Source organism: Somniosus microcephalus, unplaced genomic scaffold, assembly GCF_052327205.1.
Source record: "Somniosus microcephalus isolate GS21.2 unplaced genomic scaffold, FLI_Smic_1.0 unresolved_chr4, whole genome shotgun sequence".
NCBI lineage: Eukaryota > Metazoa > Chordata > Chondrichthyes > Squaliformes > Somniosidae > Somniosus > Somniosus microcephalus.
This window is the reverse complement of record NW_028225182.1, coordinates 47,785,926-47,804,409: the sequence shown is the minus strand read 5'-3', so window position 1 is coordinate 47,804,409 and position 18,484 is coordinate 47,785,926. Positions and strand designations below refer to the sequence as shown.

Below are 18,484 nucleotides of genomic sequence, written 5' to 3'. Positions count from 1 at the left end.
ATGTACCCGAGGGATGGGCTTCACTGGGAGAGTCCATGTACCTGAGGGATGGGCTTCACTGGGAGAGTCCATGTACCCGAGGGGTGGGCTTCACTGGGAGAGTCCATGTACCCGAGGGATGGGCTTCACTGGGAGAGTCCATGTACCCGAGGGATGGGCTTCACTGGGAGAGTCCATGTACCCGAGCGATGGGCTTCACTGGGAGAGTCCATGTACCCGAGGGATGGGCTTCAATGGGAGAGTCCATGTACCCGAGGGATGGGCTTCAATGGGAGAGTCCATGTACCCGAGGGATGGCCTTCAATGGGAGAGTCCATGTACCCGAGGGATGGGCTTCAACGGGGGAGTCCATGTACCCGAGGGATGGGCTTCACCGGGAGAGTCCATGTACCCGAGGGGTGGGCTTCACTGGGAGAGTCCATGTACCCGAGGGATGGGCTTCACCGGGAGAGTCCATGTACCCGAGGGGTGGGCTTCACTTGGAGAGTCCATGTACCCGATCGATGGGCTTCACTGGGAGAGTCCATGTACCCGAGGGATGGGCTTCACCGGGAGAGTCCATGTACCCGAGGGGTGGGCTTCACTTGGAGAGTCCATGTACCCGATCGATGGGCTTCAATGGGAGAGTCCATATACCCGAGGGATGGGCTGCACTGGGAGAGTCCATGTCCCCGAGCGATGGGCTTCACTGGGAGAGTCCATGTCCCCGAGGGATGGGCTTCACTGGGAGAGTCCATGTACCCGAGGGAAGGGCTTCACTGGGAGAGTCCATGTACCCGAGGGACGGGCTTCAATGGGAGTGTCCATGTACCCGAGGGACGGGCTTCACTGGGAGAGTCCATGTACCCGAGGGATGGGCTTCACTGGGAGTGTCCATGTACCCGAGGGACGGGCTTCAATGGGAGTGTCCATGTACCCGAGGGATGGGCTTCACTGGGGGTGTCCATGTACCCGAGGGATGGGCTTCAATGGGAGAGTCCATGTACCCGAGGGATGGGCTTCACTGGGAGAGTCCATGTACACGAGGGATGGGCTTCAATGGGAGAGTCCATGTACCCGAGGGATGGGCTTCAATGGGAGAGTCCATGTACCCGAGGGATGGCCTTCAATGGGAGAGTCCATGTACCCGAGGGGTGGGCTTCACCGGGAGAGTCCATGTACCCGAGGGGTGGGCTTCACTGGGAGAGTCCATGTACCCGAGGGATGGGCTGCACTGGGAGAGTCCATGTACCCGAGGGATGGGCTTCACTGGGAGAGTCCATGTACCCGAGGGATGGGCTTCACTGGGAGAGTCCATGTACCCGAGGGATGGGCTTCACTGGGAGAGTCCATGTACCTGAGGGATGGGCTTCACTGGGAGAGTCCATGTACCCGAGGGATGGGCTTCACTGGGAGAGTCCATGTACCCGAGGGATGGGCTTCACTGGGAGAGTCCATGTACCCGATGGATGGGCTTCACTGGGAGAGTCCATGTACCCGAGGGATGGGCTTCACTGGGAGAGTCCATGTACCCGAGGGATGGGCTTCACTGGGAGAGTCCATGTACCCGAGGGGTGGGCTTCACTGGGAGAGTCCATGTACCCGAGGGATGGGCTTCACTGGGAGAGTCCATGTACCCGAGGGATGGGCTTCACTGGGAGAGTCCATGTACCCGAGGGTTGGGCTGCACTGGGGGAGTCCATGTACCCGAGGGATGGGCTTCAATGGGAGAGTCCATGTACCCGAGGGATGGGCTTCACTGGGAGAGTCCATGTACCCGAGGGATGGGCTTCACTGGGAGAGTCCGTGTACCCGAGGGATGGGCTTCACTGGGAGAGTCCATGTACCCGAGGGATGGGCTTCAATGGGAGAGCCCATGTACCCGAGGGGTGGGCTTCACTGGGAGAGTCAATGTGCCAGAGCGATGGGCTTCACTGGGAGAGTCCATGTACCCGAGGGATGGGCTTCACTGGGAGAGTCCATGTACCCGAGGAATGGGCTTCACTGGGAGAGTCCATGTACCCGAGTGATGGGCTTCACTGGGAGAGTCCATGTACCCGAGGAATGGGCTTCACTGGGAGAGTCCATGTACCCGAGGGATGGGCTTCACTGGGAGAGTCCATGTACCCGAGCGATGGGCTTCAATGGGAGAGTCCATGTACCCGAGCGATGGGCTTCACTGGGAGAGTCCATGTACCCGAGGGATGGGCTTCAATGCGAGAGTCCATGTACCCGAGGGATGGGCTTCAATGGGAGAGTCCATGTACCCGAGGGATGGCCTTCAATGGGAGAGTCCATGTACCCGAGGGATGGGCTTCACTGGGAGAGTCCATGTACCCGAGGGAGGGGCTTCAATGGGAGAGTCCATGTACCCGAGGGATGGCCTTCAATGGGAGAGTCCATGTACCCGAGGGATGGGCTTCACTGGGAGAGTCCATGTACCCGAGGGATGGGTTTCACTGGGTGAGTCCATGTACCCAAGGGATGGGCTTCACTGGGGGAGTCCATGTACCCGAGGGATGGGCTTCACTGGGAGAGTCCATGTACCCGAGGGATGGGTTTCACTGGGAGAGTCCATGTACCCAAGGGATGGGCTTCACTGGGGGAGTCCATGTACCCGAGGGATGGGCTTCACTGGGTGAGTCCATGTACCCGAGGGATGGGCTTCACTGGGAGAGTCCATGTACCCGAGGGATGGGTTTCACTGGGAGAGTCCATGTACCCGAGGGATGGGCTTCACTGGGAGAGTCCATGTACCCGAGGGATGGGCTTCACTGGGGGAGTCCATGTACCCGAGGGATGGGCTTCACTGGGAGAGTCCATGTACCCGAGGGATGGGCTTCACTGGGAGAGTCCATGTACCCGAGGGGTGGGCTTCAATGGGAGAGTCCATGTACCCGAGGAATGGGCTTCACTGGGAGAGTCCATGTACCCAAGGGATGGGCTTCACTGGGAGAGTCCATGTACCCGATGGATGGGCTTCACTGGGAGAGTCCATGTACCCGAGCGATGGGCTTCAATGGGAGAGTACATGTACCCGAGGGATGGGCTTCACTGGGAGAGTCCATGTACACGAGGGATGGGCTTCAATGGGAGCGTCCATGTACCCGAGGGATGGGCTTCAATGGGAGAGTCCATGTACCCGAGGGATGGCCTTCAATGGGAGAGTCCATGTACCCGAGGGATGGGCTTCAATGGGGGAGTCCATGTACCCGAGGGATGGGCTTCACCGGGAGAGTCCATGTACCCGAGGGGTGGGCTTCACTGGGAGAGTCCATGTACCCGAGGGATGGGCTGCACTGGGAGAGTCCATGTACCCGAGGGATGGGCTTCACTGGGAGAGTCCATATACCCGAGGGATGGGCTTCACTGGGAGAGTCCATGTACCCGAGGGATGGGCTTCACTGGGAGAGTCCATGTACCCGAGGGATGGGCTTCACTGGGAGAGTCCATGTACCCGAGGGATGGGCTGCACTGGGAGAGTCCATGTACCCGAGGGATGGGCTTCACTGGGAGAGTCCATGTACCCGAGGGATGGGCTTCAATGGGAGAGCCCATGTCCCCGAGGAATGGGCTTCACTGGGAGAGTCCATGTACCCGAGGGATGGGCTTCACTGGGAGAGTCCATGTACCCGATGGATGGGCTTCACTGGGAGAGTCCATGTACCCGAGCGATCGGCTTCAATGGGAGAGTCCATGTACCCGAGGGATGGGCTTCACTGGGAGAGTCCATGTACCCGAGGGATGTGCTTCAATGGGAGAGTCCATGTACCCGAGGGATGGGCTTCAATGGGAGAGTCCATGTACCCGAGGGATGGCCTTCAATGGGAGAGTCCATGTACCCGAGGGATGGGCTTCAATGGGGGAGTCCATGTACCCGAGGGATGGGCTTCACCGGGAGAGTCCATGTACCCGAGGGGTGGGCTTCACTGGGAGAGTCCATGTACCCGAGGGATGGGCTGCCCTGGGAGAGTCCATGTACCCGAGGGATGGGCTTCACTGGGAGAGTCCATATACCCGAGGGATGGGCTTCACTGGGAGAGTCCATGTACCCGAGGGATGGGCTTCACTGGGAGAGTCCATGTACCCGAGGGATGGGCTTCACTGGGAGAGTCCATGTACCCGATGGATGGGCTTCACTGGGAGAGTCCATGTACCCGAGGGATGGGCTTCACTGGGAGAGTCCATGTACCCGAGGGATGGGCTGCACTGGGAGAGTCCATGTACCCGAGGGATGGGTTTCACTGGGAGAGTCCTTGTACCCAAGGGATGGGTTTCAATCAGAGAGTTAAGGTCCCAGAGACATGAGATAGAATTGGAGAAGTTAATGAACCAAATGTTCCTCTCTGTGTTCTAACACTGCCTCGTTGCACTGACCACCTCGACCTCTCCCCAAACAGGTGGCGGTAAAATCCCCGGAGATCCTCAGCAGGCTGAAGGACCGGGAATCCCAACTTCTGAAGAACGAACTCGCACGGACCCTTCGAAACCTGAGGGGGAGACCACCGCCATGAGGTCATCGTCAACACCTGGACCTCCCACAGCCACCCCAACAGCAGCCGTGCACAGGGAAACAACAAGGAGCCCCGCACCATCCACAGGGCAGCAGGGTAAGGATCGCAATATCTGCAGCTGGATTGGTTGGGCTCGCTTATATCAGTGCTTAGATTCCCATACCCGTAACAACCGGGGGGAGGGTATAATGATGGGGAGTGCATGCATGGTGATTATTCTGCATTATCAGAGCATCCTATCTCTCCATCACTGTGGACCCATCTTACCATGATAGCTTCCTATCTCTCTATCATTCTAACCTATCTCATCATCATTGCTAACATATCTCTCCATCATTGCTATCCTATCTCTCCATCATTGCTCTCCTATCTCTCCATCATTGCTCTCCTATCTCTCCATCATTCTAACCTATCTCTCCATCATTGCTCTCCTATCTCTCCATCATTGCTCTCCTATCTCTCCATCATTGCTCTCCTATCTCTCCATCATTGCTATCCTATCTCTCCATCATTGCTCTCCTATCTCTCCATCATTGCTCTCCTATCTCTCCATCATTGCTCTCCTATCTCTCAATCATTCTAACCTATCTCTCCATCATTGCTAACCTATCTCTCAATCATTGCTAACCTATCTCTCCATCATTGCTAACCTATCTCTCCATCATTGCTATCCTATCTCTCCATCATTGCTCTCCTATCTCTCCATCATTGCTCTCCTATCTCTCAATCATTCTAACCTATCTCTCCATCATTGCTAACCTATCTCTCCATCATTGCTATCCTATCTCTCCATCATTGCTCTCCTATCTCTCCATCATTGCTCTCCTATCTCTCAATCATTCTAACCTATCTCTCCATCATTGCTAACCTATCTCTCAATCATTGCTAACCTATCTCTCCATCATTGCTAACCTATCTCTCCATCATTGCTCTCCTATCTCTCCATCATTGCTCTCCTATCTCTCCATCATTGCTCTCCTATCTCTCCATCATTGCTCTCCTATCTCTCCATCATTGCTCTCCTATCTCTCAATCATTCTAACCTATCTCTCCATCATTGCTCTCCTATCTCTCCATCATTGCTATCCTATCTCTCCATCATTGCTATCCTATCTCTCCATCATTGCTCTCCTATCTCTCAATCATTGCTAACCTATCTCTCCATCATTGCTCTCCTATCTCTCCATCATTGCTCTCCTATCTCTCCATCATTGCTCTCCTATCTCTCAATCATTCTAACCTATCTCTCAATCATTGCTAACCTATCTCTCCATCATTGCTCTCCTATCTCTCCATCATTGCTAACCTATCTCTCCATCATTGCTAACCTATCTCTCCATCATTGCTCTCCTATCTCTCCATCATTGATCTCCTATCTCTCCATCATTGCTCTCCTATCTCTCCATCATTGCTCTCCTATCTCTCCATCATTGCTCTCCTATCTCTCCATCATTGCTATCTTATCTCTCCATCAATGCTCTCCTATCTCTCCATCATTGCTCTCCTATCTCTCCATCATTGCTCTCCTATCTCTCCATCATTGCTCTCCTATCTCTCCATCATTGCTCTCCTATCTCTCCATCATTGCTATCTTATCTCTCCATCAATGCTCTCCTATCTCTCCATCATTGCTCTCCTATCTCTCCATCATTGCTCTCCTATCTCTCCATCATTGCTCTCCTATCTCTCCATCATTGCTAACCTATCTCTCCATCATTGCTCTCCTATCTCTCCATCATTGCTCTCCTATCTCTCCATCATTGCTCTCCTATCTCTCCATCATTGCTAACCTATCTCTCCATCATTGCTCTCCTATCTCTCCATCATTGCTCTCCTATCTCTCCATCATTGCTCTCCTATCTCTCCATCATTGCTCTCCTATCTCTCCATCATTGCTCTCCTATCTCTCCATCATTGCTCTCCTATCTCTCCATCATTGCTCTCCTATCTCTCCATCATTGCTCTCCTATCTCTCCATCATTGCTCTCCTATCTCTCCATCATTGCTATCCTATCTCTCCATCATTGCTCTCCTATCTCTCCATCATTGCTCTCCTATCTCTCCATCATTGCTATCTTATCTCTCCATCATTGCTCTCCTATCTCTCCATCATTGCTCTCCTATCTCTCAATCATTCTAACCTATCTCTCCATCATTGCTAACATATCTCTCCATCATTGCTCTCCTATCTCTCCATCATTGCTCTCCTATCTCTCCATCATTGCTCTCCTATCTCTCAATCATTGCTCTCCTATCTCTCCATCATTGCTCTCCTATCTCTCCATCATTGCTCTCCTATCTCTCCATCATTGCTCTCCTATCTACCAATCATTCTAACCTATCTCTCCATCATTGCTCTCCTATCTCTCCATCATTGATCTCCTATCTCTCCATCATTGCTAACCTATCTCTCCATCATTCTAACCTATCTCTCCATCATTGCTAACCTATCTCTCCATCATTGCTAACCTATCTCTCCATCATTGCTCTCCTTTCTCTCCATCATTGCTATCCTATCTCTCCATCATAGCTTCCTATCTCCAGAGACGTGAGACCATAATCATAATCATAATCAACTTTTATTGTCATTGTTAGTGCACAAGTGCAGTACAACGAAATGTAGACTTGCGGCTCCCGAGAGTGTACATTTAGATTAAGACATTTAACATTCAACATTCATTTGGCTTGTAATACATTAACATAAACATAAACATAATAAAGTGCATTGGCAGATGTGCAGGCTTTAGAGTTTATTTGTGGAGTTCAGTAGGATGACAGCCCTGGGAAAGAAGCTGTTCCTAAATCTGGTCGTTCGGGTGCGAATGCATCTGTAGCGTCTCCCAGATGGCAGGAGGGTGAACAGACTGTGGCTGGGGTGGGTAGGGTCTTTGATGATGGTCCGTGACCTCCGTAAACAGCGTTTCTGGTAGATGTTCTCTATGGTCGGTAGCCGGGTGCCGGTAATGCGTTGGGCAGTTTTGACTACCCACTGCAGGGCCTTCCGGTCATAGTAGCTACAGCTGCCATACCATACTGTGATACAGTTCGTCAGGACTGTACTGAGTACAGCGCAGTACGGAGGGAGCGCCGCACTGGCGGAGGGGCAGTACTGAGGGAGCGCCGCACTATCGGAGGGGCAGTACTGAGGGAGTGCTGCACTGGCGGAGGGGCAGTACTGAGGGAGTGCTGCACTGTCGGAGGGGCAGTACTGAGGGAGCGCCGCACTGGCGGAGGGGCAGTACTGAGGGAGCGCCGCACTGGCGGAGGGGCAGTACTGAGGGAGCGCCGCACTATCGGAGGGGCAGTACTGAGGTAGCGCTGCACTGGCGGAGGGGCAGTACTGAGGGAGTGCTGCACTGTCGGAGGGGCAGTACTGAGGGAGTGCTGCACTGGCGGAGGGGCAGTACTGAGGGAGTGCTGCACTGTCGGAGGGGCAGTACTGAGGGAGCGCCGCACTGGCGGAGGGGCAGTACTGAGGGAGCGCCGCACTATCGGAGGGGCAGTACTGAGGGAGCGCCGCACTGGCGGAGGGGCAGTACTGAGGGAGCGCCGCACTATCGGAGGGGCAGTACTGAGGGAGCGCCGCACTGTCGGAGGGGCAGTACTGAGGGAGTGCTGCACTGTCGGAGGGGCAGTACTGAGGGACTGCTGCACTGTCGGAGGTGCCGTCTTTCAGATGAGATGTTAAACCGAGGCCCCGTCTGCTCTCTCGGTTGGATGTAAAAGATCCTGTGGCACTATTTTAAAGAAGAGCAGGGGGGGAGTTCTCCCCCGGTGTCCAATATTTATCCCTCAAACAACATCACTAAAACTGATGATCTGGTCATTATCACCTTGCTGTTTGTGGGAGCTTGCTGTGCGCAAATTGGCTGCCGCGATTCCCACATTACAACAGTGACCACACTTCAAAAAGTACTTCATTGGTTGTAAAGAGCTTTGGGGCGTCCTGAGGTAGTGAAAGGCGCTGGAGAAATGCAAGTCTTTCTTTCTATAAAGTTTGCCGAACTGTGGCAGCCCTTTGACCCAACCAAACCCTGACTGTCACCCAACTGTATTTGTTAAAGACCAAAAGTGGCAGAAATATGGACCAGTTGGCAAGTGCGCTGGCCAGTTGGAAAAGAACAACAACAACCTGCATTTATATAGCGCCTTTAATGAAATATCACAGGCGTATCACAGGAGCGATTTTCAAACAAAATTTGACACTGAGCTACATAAGGAGATATTAGGACAGGTGACCAAAAGCCTGGTCAAAGAGGGAGGTAAGAAGGAGCGTCTTAAAGGAGGAGAGAGAGGCGGAGAGGTTTAAGGAGGGAATTCCAGAGCTTAGGGCCCAGGCAGCTGAAGGCACGGCCGCCAATGGTGGAGCGATTAAAATCGGGCACGGGCAAGAGGGCAGAATTGAAGGAGCGCAGGGATCTCGGAGGGATTGTAGGGCTGGAGGAGGTGACAGAGCAATGTTCCCTGTAAGGTGCACGGGCAGTGAAACTAGGTGGGATTGTGAGTTGTGGGGAGGATGCAAAGAGGCTTCAAGACGATTTAGACAAGTTGAGTGAGTGGGCAAATACATGGCAGATGCAGTATAACGCGGATAACTGTGAAGTTATCCACTTCGGTAGGAAAAACAGAAAGGCAGAGTATTATTTAAATGGTGATAGATTGGGAAATGTTGATGTACAAAGGGACCTGGGTGTCCTTGTACACCAGTCACTGAAAGCAAACATGCAGGTGCCGCAAGCAGTTAGGAAGGCAAATGGTATGTTGGCCTTCATTGCAAGAGGATTTGAGTACAGGAGCAAGGATGTCTTACTGCAGTTATACAGGGCCTTGGTGAGACCACACCTGGAGCACTGTGTGCTGTTTTGGTCTCCTTACCTAAGAAAGGTTATACTTGCCATAGAGGGAGTGCAGCAAAGGTTCACCAGACTGAATCCTGGGATGGCAGGACTGTCGTATGAGGAGAGATTGGCTCGACTAGGCCTGTATTCACTAGAGTTTAGAAGAATGAGAGGGGATCTCATTGAAACGTATAAAATTCTGACAGGGCTAGACAGACTGGATGCAGGGAGGATGTTTCCCCTGGCTGGGGAGGGCCTAGAACGAGGGGTCACAGTCTCAGGATACGGGGTAGGACATTTGGGACTGAGATGAGGAGGAATTTCTTCACTCAGAGGGTGGTGAACCTGTGGAATTCTCTACCACAGAAGGCTGCGGAGGCCAAGTCACTGAATATATTTAATAAGGAGATCGATAGATTTCTAGACACAAAAGGCATCAAGGGGTATGGGGAGAGAGAGGGAATATGGTATTGAGATAGAGGATCAGCCATGATCGTATTGAATGGTGGAGCAGGCTCGAACGGCCAAGTGGCCGACTCCTGCTCCTATTATTCAATGTTTCTATGATGTGTCAGGTCCCGTGGATTGAAATTCACAGCATTGAGTTGGAGTGAGGGAAGGGGCCCAAAACCCAGAGGCCAAATCACGAGCGGCTGCAGAGAGCACGGGGTAAGTTTAATGGCTGCTGGAGGGCGGTGTAGCGGGAAGGAGAGGAGGAGGAAGGAGGGGAGTAAGGCTGTGGGTCGAGCCGGTGGCGCCTCCGCGGGACCGACGCCCATCCGCAGCGGCCGGGCAGCAACTGAACCGCCAGGAGCACGATAGGTTCCTGAGGGGCTTTGGCCGGTGAGCTGCGCGGGGGGGCTTCGCTGGGCAGCGGCGACCCGGGGATTTCGGGCGAACGACGCGCTGCTGACGAAACTCAAAAAGCCGTCAACGCTTCGTGTCACGGCCGAAGCCTCCCGATTAGTGGGATGGTTGATGCCGAACTCCATGCCTCCCGCCAGCCACTCCCTTCCTGACCCCGACTGCAGCAGATTCTCCGCACGCAAGTCTCTAACCACCGCCGCTTGACACTCAACGGCATTACCTTGTAGATGGTGGGAAGGCTTTGGGGAGTCAGGAGGTGAGACACTCGCCGCAGAATATCCAGCCTCTGATCTGCTCTTGTTGCCACAGTATTTATGTGGTTGGTCCATTAAGTTTCTGGTCAATGGTGACCCCCAGGATGTTGATGGTGGGGGATTCGGTGATGGTCATACCGTTGAATGTCATGGGGCGGTGGTTAGACTCTCTCTTGTTGGAGATAGTCATTGCCTGGCACTTCTGTGGCGCAAATGTTACCTGCCACTTATCAGCCCAAGCCTGAACGTCGTTCAGGTCTTGTTGCATGCGGGCATGGACTGCTTCATTATCTGAGGAGTTGTGATTGGCGCTGAACACTTTGCAGTCATCAGCGAACATCCTCATTTCTGACCTTACGTTGGAGGGAAGGTCATTGATGAAGCAGCTGAAGATGGTTGGGTCTGGGACATTGCTCTGAGGAATCCCTGCAGCAATGTTCTGGGGCTGAGATGATTGACCTCCAACTACCGCAACCATCTTCCTTTGTGCTAGGTATGACTCCAGCCAGACTGCACCTCTAAGTCTGAGCCCGATCTTACCCGACAAAATTAGATCAAAACAGTAAAATCGGAGAGTGCATTCTGTTTACCAAGGGAGAAGAGGAGTCTCGTCTCTTCCTCCGTGAGAAGCAGTTCCATCTCAAGCAATGTGACACAAGAGGGTAATTGAAGTCAGATGTATGAGTATGGATAGAAACCTTCAGCAACAAGTAATTTGAAACAGTGCAAGATAATAAACGGGATAATACGATGAGCTAAGAGCCAGAGGCGGGAAGGCGCAGGGCCAGCTGTTTGGAGCAGAACCGACCACCTTTATGAATAAGTAAATTATTATTTAATTGGAGTGAGACTACATAATGCTGCGGTACAGAGGGATGAGTACATGAAACACAAAAAGTGAGCATGCAGGTACAGCAAGTAATTAGGAAGGCAAAAGGAGTGTTGGCCTTTATTGCAAAGGTGATGGAGTATAAAAGTAGGGAAGTCCTGCTACAACTGTGGTGAGACCACACCTTGAGTATGTGTACAGTTTTGGTCACCTTATCTGAGGAAGGATGTTCTTGCCATGGAGGGAATGCAGCGAAGATTCACCAAACTGATACCTGGGATGGCAGGCATGACATATGAGGAGAGATTGGGTCGATTGGGCTTACACTCGCTGGAGTTTAGAAGAATGAGAGGGGATCTCATTGAAACTTATAAAATTCTAACAGGACGAGACAGACTAGATGCAGGAAGGATGTTCCCGATGGCGGGGGAGTCCAGAACCAAGGGTCACAGTCTAAGGATAAGGGGTAAGCCATTTAGGACTGAGATGAGGAGGAATTTCTTCACCCAGAGAGTGGTGAACCTGTGGAATTCTCTACCACAGAAGGCAGTAGAGGCCAATTCATTAAATATATTCAAGAAGGAGTTAGATATATTTCTTAAGGCTAAAGGGATCAAGGGATATGGAGAGGGTACTGAATTTGGATGATCAGCCATGATCGCATTGAATGGCGGAGCAGGCTCGAGGGGCCGAATGGCCTACTCCTGCTCCTATCTTCTATGTTTCTATGTAAGAAAGGTTGAGCAGCTTGGGCCAGCACCTGTTCCCGTTGCCGTCCCCGGCCTCCTGTGAAGCCCCTGGCTGCGCTCCGTCAGCCCGGCACTCCTCTTGAGCGCCGGGTTCTTTTGCCGACACTCCGATCCCCGGTGGCCCAGTTGGGCCCCGGGTCGCACTGCGCTAGGCCCCTCCCCTTTAATCAGGGCAGGAAGGCCTGCAGTACTGCGATGTGCCGCGATATTCACTCGCAGCCCCCCAAGAGGGAGGGGGAGCGCTTCCAGTAGCGCCCCGCCTCCCTCTCGGGTCGCTACCAGTGAAGTTCGGGCATGGGGGTGGCTAATTTTTTAGGGTCGCTAAAAGTAGCGCCCTGGCGAAGTTAGCGCCCCAAAGGGGGCCGCGTGCCAATTTTGCCCCCTTGAACTAGGGGGCGTAGTCTCAGGATAAGGGGTCGGCCATTTGGGACTGAGATGCTCCTCTTCAAAACCGTGCTGTGGAATCTTCACCCGAGGGGGCAGACGGGGCCTCGGTTTAACATCTCATGCAAAAGACGGCACCTCCGACAGTGTAGCCCTCCCTCAGTGCTGCACTGGAGTGCCAGCCTGGATTATGTGCTCAAGTGGCGGGACCTGAACCCACAACCTTCTGACCCAGAAGGCGAGAGCCACGGCTAACACTGCCCAGTTGGCCTTGTTGGGGTTATTTTGTGAAGTGAAGCTCCCGGTGGGACACAGGCAGAAGCAGGGAGGATGTTTTTCCCCTGGCTGGGGAGTCTAGAACCCGGGGTTCACAGTCTCAGAATAAGGGGTCGGCCATTTAGGACTGAGATGAGGAGAAATCTCTTCACTCAGAGGGTGGTGAATCTTTGGAATTCTCTGCCCCAGAGGGCTGTGGATGCTCAGTCATTGAGTATATTCAAGGCTGAGATCGATAGATTTTTGGACTCTAGGGGAATCAAGGGATATGGGGACCGGGCGGGAAAGTGGAGTTGAGGTCGATGATCAGCCATGGTCTTATTGAATGGCGGAGCAGGCTCGAGGGGCCGAATGGCCGACTCCTGCTCCTATTTCCTATGTTCTTCTGTATCAATACAACAATTTAGGTGGGGGAGGTTGTCTGTGATTGCTCAGCCATTTGAAAAGGGGTCCTTCAACCTAAAAAGTGAGAGGACCACACTGTTTTAGACATATTGGACATTCATATAATGCCCACACAGGTCAGCAAGAAAGCCTTCTCCTTCCTTCCCACCCCGCTCAAAGGTTGGCTGTTAGAATCTGCTGAGGCTTGAACCATCAGCACTCAACAAAACAGGATTATATTTTTTCCACTTCAGGGCTTGCCAACTGGACTGAACAGTCCAGAAAATTTTAATGAGTGAATGAACCCTGTGTAAACATTGCAGAGAAAAATGAACAGGCCATTATTGGCAAGTCTAATCGCAAACATGATATTTAAGTTGCACGCAGAACAATAAGTGGGTAGACAGGAAAAGCTGGGCTCGTTCTCCTCGGAGCCGAGACGGTTAGGAGGTGATTTGATAGGCGGTGTTCAAAATCGTGAGGGGTCTGGACAGAGTAGAGGGAAAAGGAGAGAAAGACTTGCATTTTCTATAGCGCCTTTCACGACCACCGGACGTCTCAAAGCGCTTTACAGCCAATGAAGTACTTTTGAAGCGTGGTCACTGTTGTAATGTAGAGAGAAACTGTTCTCAATGGCGGAAGGGTCGAGAACCAGAGGACACAGATTTAAGGTGATTGGCAAATGAGCCAGAGGCGACGTGAGGAAAAACTTTTGTACGCAGCGATTGGTTAGGATTTGGAACGCGCTGCCTGATAGGGCGGTGGATACAGATTCAATAGCAGCCTTCAAAAGGTTTGAAGGAGAAAAAATTGCAGGGATATGGGGAAAGAGCGGGGGAGTGGGACTAACTGGATTGCTCTTCGAAAGAGCCGGCTCAGACTCGAGGGGCCGAATGGCCTCCTGCTGTGCTGCGCCCCATTCTATGATTCAATCGTTTGCTTTGTGGCGCATTTCAGCGAGGATTGAGCCAGTGGCTCGAGGGGCAGTTGTCCCCAAGGCAGCGCGGCAGTGGGCCGCAACGTCTGCCAGTGTCTTCGAACCCTTCCCCAGCAGCGGCGGGCTTGCTCAGAGTGCGCGCGGTTAAAGCGCGCGCGGCCAGGCAGACACCCCTCCCCGGCCTACACGTGGCAGCTTTCCACAAAGGCTTCACCCTCTTTCAAGCGATTTCCTTTCTCGGCAGCCTCCCTGCAAAAAAAGTGGAAGAGTTGGAAGAGATTTGCATAAGGAACAAACACGGGAAATAAATAGCTGCGTGCAAATCGGTTGTGCTATTTTAAAAAGTGTATTACCCCAAGAAGGGTTGGCATGCACTCAGTTTTTAAAGAGACAATGTTCGTATGTAAAACGACATTGTATACTTAAAAACTGAGCGTGTGCCAAACCTTCTTGGGGTAATGCACTTTATAAAATAGCACAGCCGATTTGCACGCAGCTATTGCGCAGAAAGCATCCTAATAATGTAATAGCAGAGCACTTGGAAAACAGTGACAGGATCGGACAAAGTCAATATGGATTTACAAAGGGTAAATCATGCTTGACTAATCTACTGGAATTTTTTGAGGATGTAACTGGTAGAATAGATAAGGGAGAACCAGTGGTTGTGGTGTATTTGGACTTTCAGAAGGCTTTCGATAAGGTCCCGCATAAGAGATTAGCGTGTAAAGTTAAAGCGCATGGGATTGGGGGCAAGGTACTGACTTGGATAGAGAACTGGTTGGCAGGCAGGAAGCAAAGAGTTGGAATAAACGGCTCTTTTTCTGAGTGGCAGGCAGTGACTAGTGGGGTACCGCAGGGATCAGTGCTAGGACCCCAGCTATTCACAATATAGATTAATGATCTGGACGAGGGAACTAGATGTAATATCTCCAAGTTTGCAGACGACACAAAGCTGGGTGGGCGTGTGTGCTATGAGGAGGATGCCGAGAAACTCCAGTACGATTTGGACAGGTTGGACGATTGGGCAGGAGCATGGCAGATGCAGTATAATGTGGCTAAATGCGAGGTTATCCACTTTGGTGGCAAAAACAGGAAGGCAGATTATTATCTGAATGGCAATAGATTGGGAGAAGGGGAAATGCAACGAGACCTGGGTGTCCTTGTGCACCAGTCGCTGAAGGTAAGCATGCAGGTGCAGCAGGCGGTTAAGAAGGCAAATGGTATGTTGGCCTTCGTAGCGAGAGGGTTTGAGTATAGGAACAAGGATGTCTTGCTGCAGTTGTACAGGGCCTTGGTGAGACCACACCTTGAGTATTGTGTGCAGTTTTGGTCGCCTTATCTGAGGAAGGATGTTCTTGCCACGGAGGGAGTGCAGCGAAGATTCACCAGACTGATACCTGGGATGGCAGGAATGACGTATGAGGAGAGATTGGGTCGATTGGGCTTATACTCACTGGAGTTTAGATGAATGAGAGGGGATCTCATTGAAACTTATAAAATTCTAACAGGACTAGACAGACTAGATGCAGAAAGGATGTTCCCGATGGTCGGGGAGTCCAGAACCAGGGGTCACAGTCTAAGGATAAGGGGTAAGCCATTTAGGACTGAGATGAGGAGGAATTTCTTCACCCAGAGAGTGGTGAAACTGTGGAATTCTCTACCACAGAGGGCGGTGGAGGCCAATTCATTAAATATATTCAAGAAGGAGTTGGATATATTTCCTAAGCCTAAAGGGATCAAGGGATATGGGGAGAAAGCAGGGACAGGGTACTGAATTTGGATGATCAGCTATGATCTCATTGAATGGCGGAGCAGGCTCGAGGGGCCGAATGGCCTACTCCTGCTCCTATCTTCTATGTTTCTATGTGGTATTCTATTCCCGCCGTCAGTTCTTCGCAGTGACTGTGCTTGTTCAGAAGGATGGGGGGGGAAATTCGGTATAGCCCATTTTAGGGCGCTAATATCGGCCGGGCGCAAAGTTTAGCGCCCGGCGCTAATCATCACCTCCCACTGCAAAATTGGCCTCTATCGCCCCCTGGAGGTGATTTTAGCGTTAAATCAGGCGCTACACACCTCTCTTAAGGTGTAAACGTCAGGGAGCGCGGCGCTACTTCAGAACGCTACCGAAGCTCAGGCGATGTCCGTTACCATGGCGCCATCCAGTTCTTAAAGGGGAGGGGCCATCTTGCTGGCCAGCCACTCCCTGCTCATTGCAGCCTTGAATCTCGGCCTGAGAGACCTCGAAAGCAATTGTGTTGGCCGCACTAATGGATAGGCCCAGGGAACAAGCCCGGTGGTTAGGAACCTCCAAAGTGGTGCTGAGGGCCAAAACGCCTTAGGACAGCGTTAAAACCAAAAACTTTGCCGACAAGAAAAGGCAGGAAGCGCCCGCCTTTAAATAGCGCTCACCCAGACCCTTCCCGACTTGATAACGTTCCCCTCTACCTGTCGTTCCTAGCGGCAGGCACTAAGACAGGGGGCGCGACTCACAATCCGGTCCGGGGCGCTACCGGGGCGTTGCACGCTCGACTGACGTCACGATCTGCGGGCACTAAAATCGTCGCGCTCGGGCGCTAAGTTCCTAGCGCCCCCCAGAGGCACTAACGGGAGGCGCTAACCAACCGAATTTCTCCCCCAATGGGTTTCTGCTGTCTCCCTTCAGTTTAATGCCGATAAGTGCAAGGAAGGCGTATGTGCGGCTAAAGGTGTACGACAGCAAAAGTCCATTTTGGCTTCAGCAAGTTAGGACCGACTGTTTTTTAGTGAGGGAGGGGCCTTACATGTGTAATAAAACCATGAAACCACCGGATTGTCATATAAAACCCATCTGGTTGACTAATGCCCTTTTAGGGAAGGAAATCTGCTGCCCTTGCCCGGTCTGGCCGATATGTGACTCCAGACCCACAGCAATGGCCTCTTAACTGCCCCTCTGCAGTTCAAGGTGACGGCTCACCACCCACCTTCTCAAGGGCAATTAGGGACGGGCAATGAATGCCGGCCTTGCCAGCGACACCCGCATCCCACGACCGAATAATTAAAAAAAAACACTTAACAATGGAAGTCACGGGCGCAGAACCATTTCACCTGGCTCAGGTGAATGAAAGTTGGTGTCGTTGTAAAATTTGCCCACTGACAAAAAAATGTCGCGCTCAGAGGAGTTCGTGGTCAGCTCAGTACAAGTCAAAGTTTGAGGGAACACTGTATACAGAGATTGGGATGGGGGACGGGGGGGTGGGGCGAGCGAGTCCGTGGGGGGATTTGAACACGAGGAAGTGAATTTTGAAATGGAGGCGTTGCCGTACCGGGAGCCAATGTAGGTCAGCAAGCACAGGGTGGGGGGGGCGAGGGGGCAGTGATGGGTGAACGGGACTCGGTGCGAGTTAGGGCACGGGGCCAGCAGCAGAGTTTAGGGAATTTAAACTCCGGGCCATTTCTCTCGCACCTCTTCCCACAAATAAAGTCCCCGGCAGGCCGCGGTGAACGAGACCACTCCCCACCCACTCGAGCGACGAGCACGTGGATGGTATTGGCTTGAGGGCAGAATGGAAGGGTTGAACTGCGAGGCACCCCATAGCCGAATAGCCCACCGACACTCGGCGCCCTGGGCCCACTGGTGAAGAATGGCTAGTTTGGTGAGTGCGAACCGGCCCGAGCCACGACCTTCTGGAGAAGAAAGAAAGGCAGACTTGCATTTCTATAGTGCCTTTCACCACGTCAGGGCGTCCCAAAACACTTCACAGCCAATGAAGCACTTTTATTGAAGTGTAGCCACTGTTGTAATGTGGGAAACGCGGCAGCCAATTTAGGCAAAGCAAGCTCCCACAAAGAGCAATGTGATAATGACCAGATAATCTGCTTTTAGTGATGTTGATTGAGGGATAAATATTGGCCCCAGGACACCGGGGAGAACTCCCCCTGATCTTCTTCGAAATAGTGGCCATGGGATTTTTTTACGTCCACCTGCTAGAGCAGCCGGGGCCACGGTTTAACGTCTCATCCCGAAAGACTGCCCCTCCGACAGTGCGGCGTCCCTTAGTACGGCCCCTCCGACAGCGCGGCGCTCCCTCAGTACTGCCCCTCCGACAGTACGGCGCTCCCCCAGTATTGCCCCTCCGACAGTGCGGCGCTCGCTCAGTACTGCCCCTCCGACAGTGCGGCGCTCCCTCAGTACCGCCCCTCCGATAGTGCGGTGCCCCCTCAGTACCGCCCCTCCGACAGTGCGGCGCTCCCTCAATACTGCCCCTCCGACAGTGCGGCGCTCCCTCAGTATTGCCCCTCCGACAGTGCGGCGCTCCCTCAGTACTGCCCCTCCGACAGTGCGGCGCTCCCTCAGTACTGCCCCTCCGACAGTGCGGTGCTCCCTCAGTACTGCCCCTCCGACAGTGCGGCGCTCCCTCAGTACTGCCCCTCCGACAGGGCGGAGCTCCCTCAGTACTGCCCCTCCGACAGTGCGGCGCTCCCTCAGTACTGCCC

At 52.8% G+C, this 18,484-nt stretch overlaps 2 protein-coding genes across 11 annotated transcripts in view; one reads left to right on the top strand and one right to left on the bottom strand.

Moving 5' to 3' along the window:
- The window catches only part of mblac1 (metallo-beta-lactamase domain containing 1), a 420,822-nt gene that overhangs the window by 180,763 nt on the left and 221,575 nt on the right, over positions 1-18,484 (bottom strand). The window lies entirely within an intron of this gene.
- The window catches only part of LOC147091036 (uncharacterized), a 68,349-nt gene that overhangs the window by 33,642 nt on the left and 16,223 nt on the right, over positions 1-18,484 (top strand). For all 4 annotated transcript variants that reach the window (XM_085977467.1, XM_085977466.1, XM_085977464.1 and 1 more), the window contains one exon: positions 4,380-4,589. In XM_085977467.1, the coding sequence (XP_085833593.1) occupies positions 4,380-4,589 (210 nt within the window). The remainder of the gene's footprint in view (positions 1-4,379; positions 4,590-18,484) is intronic.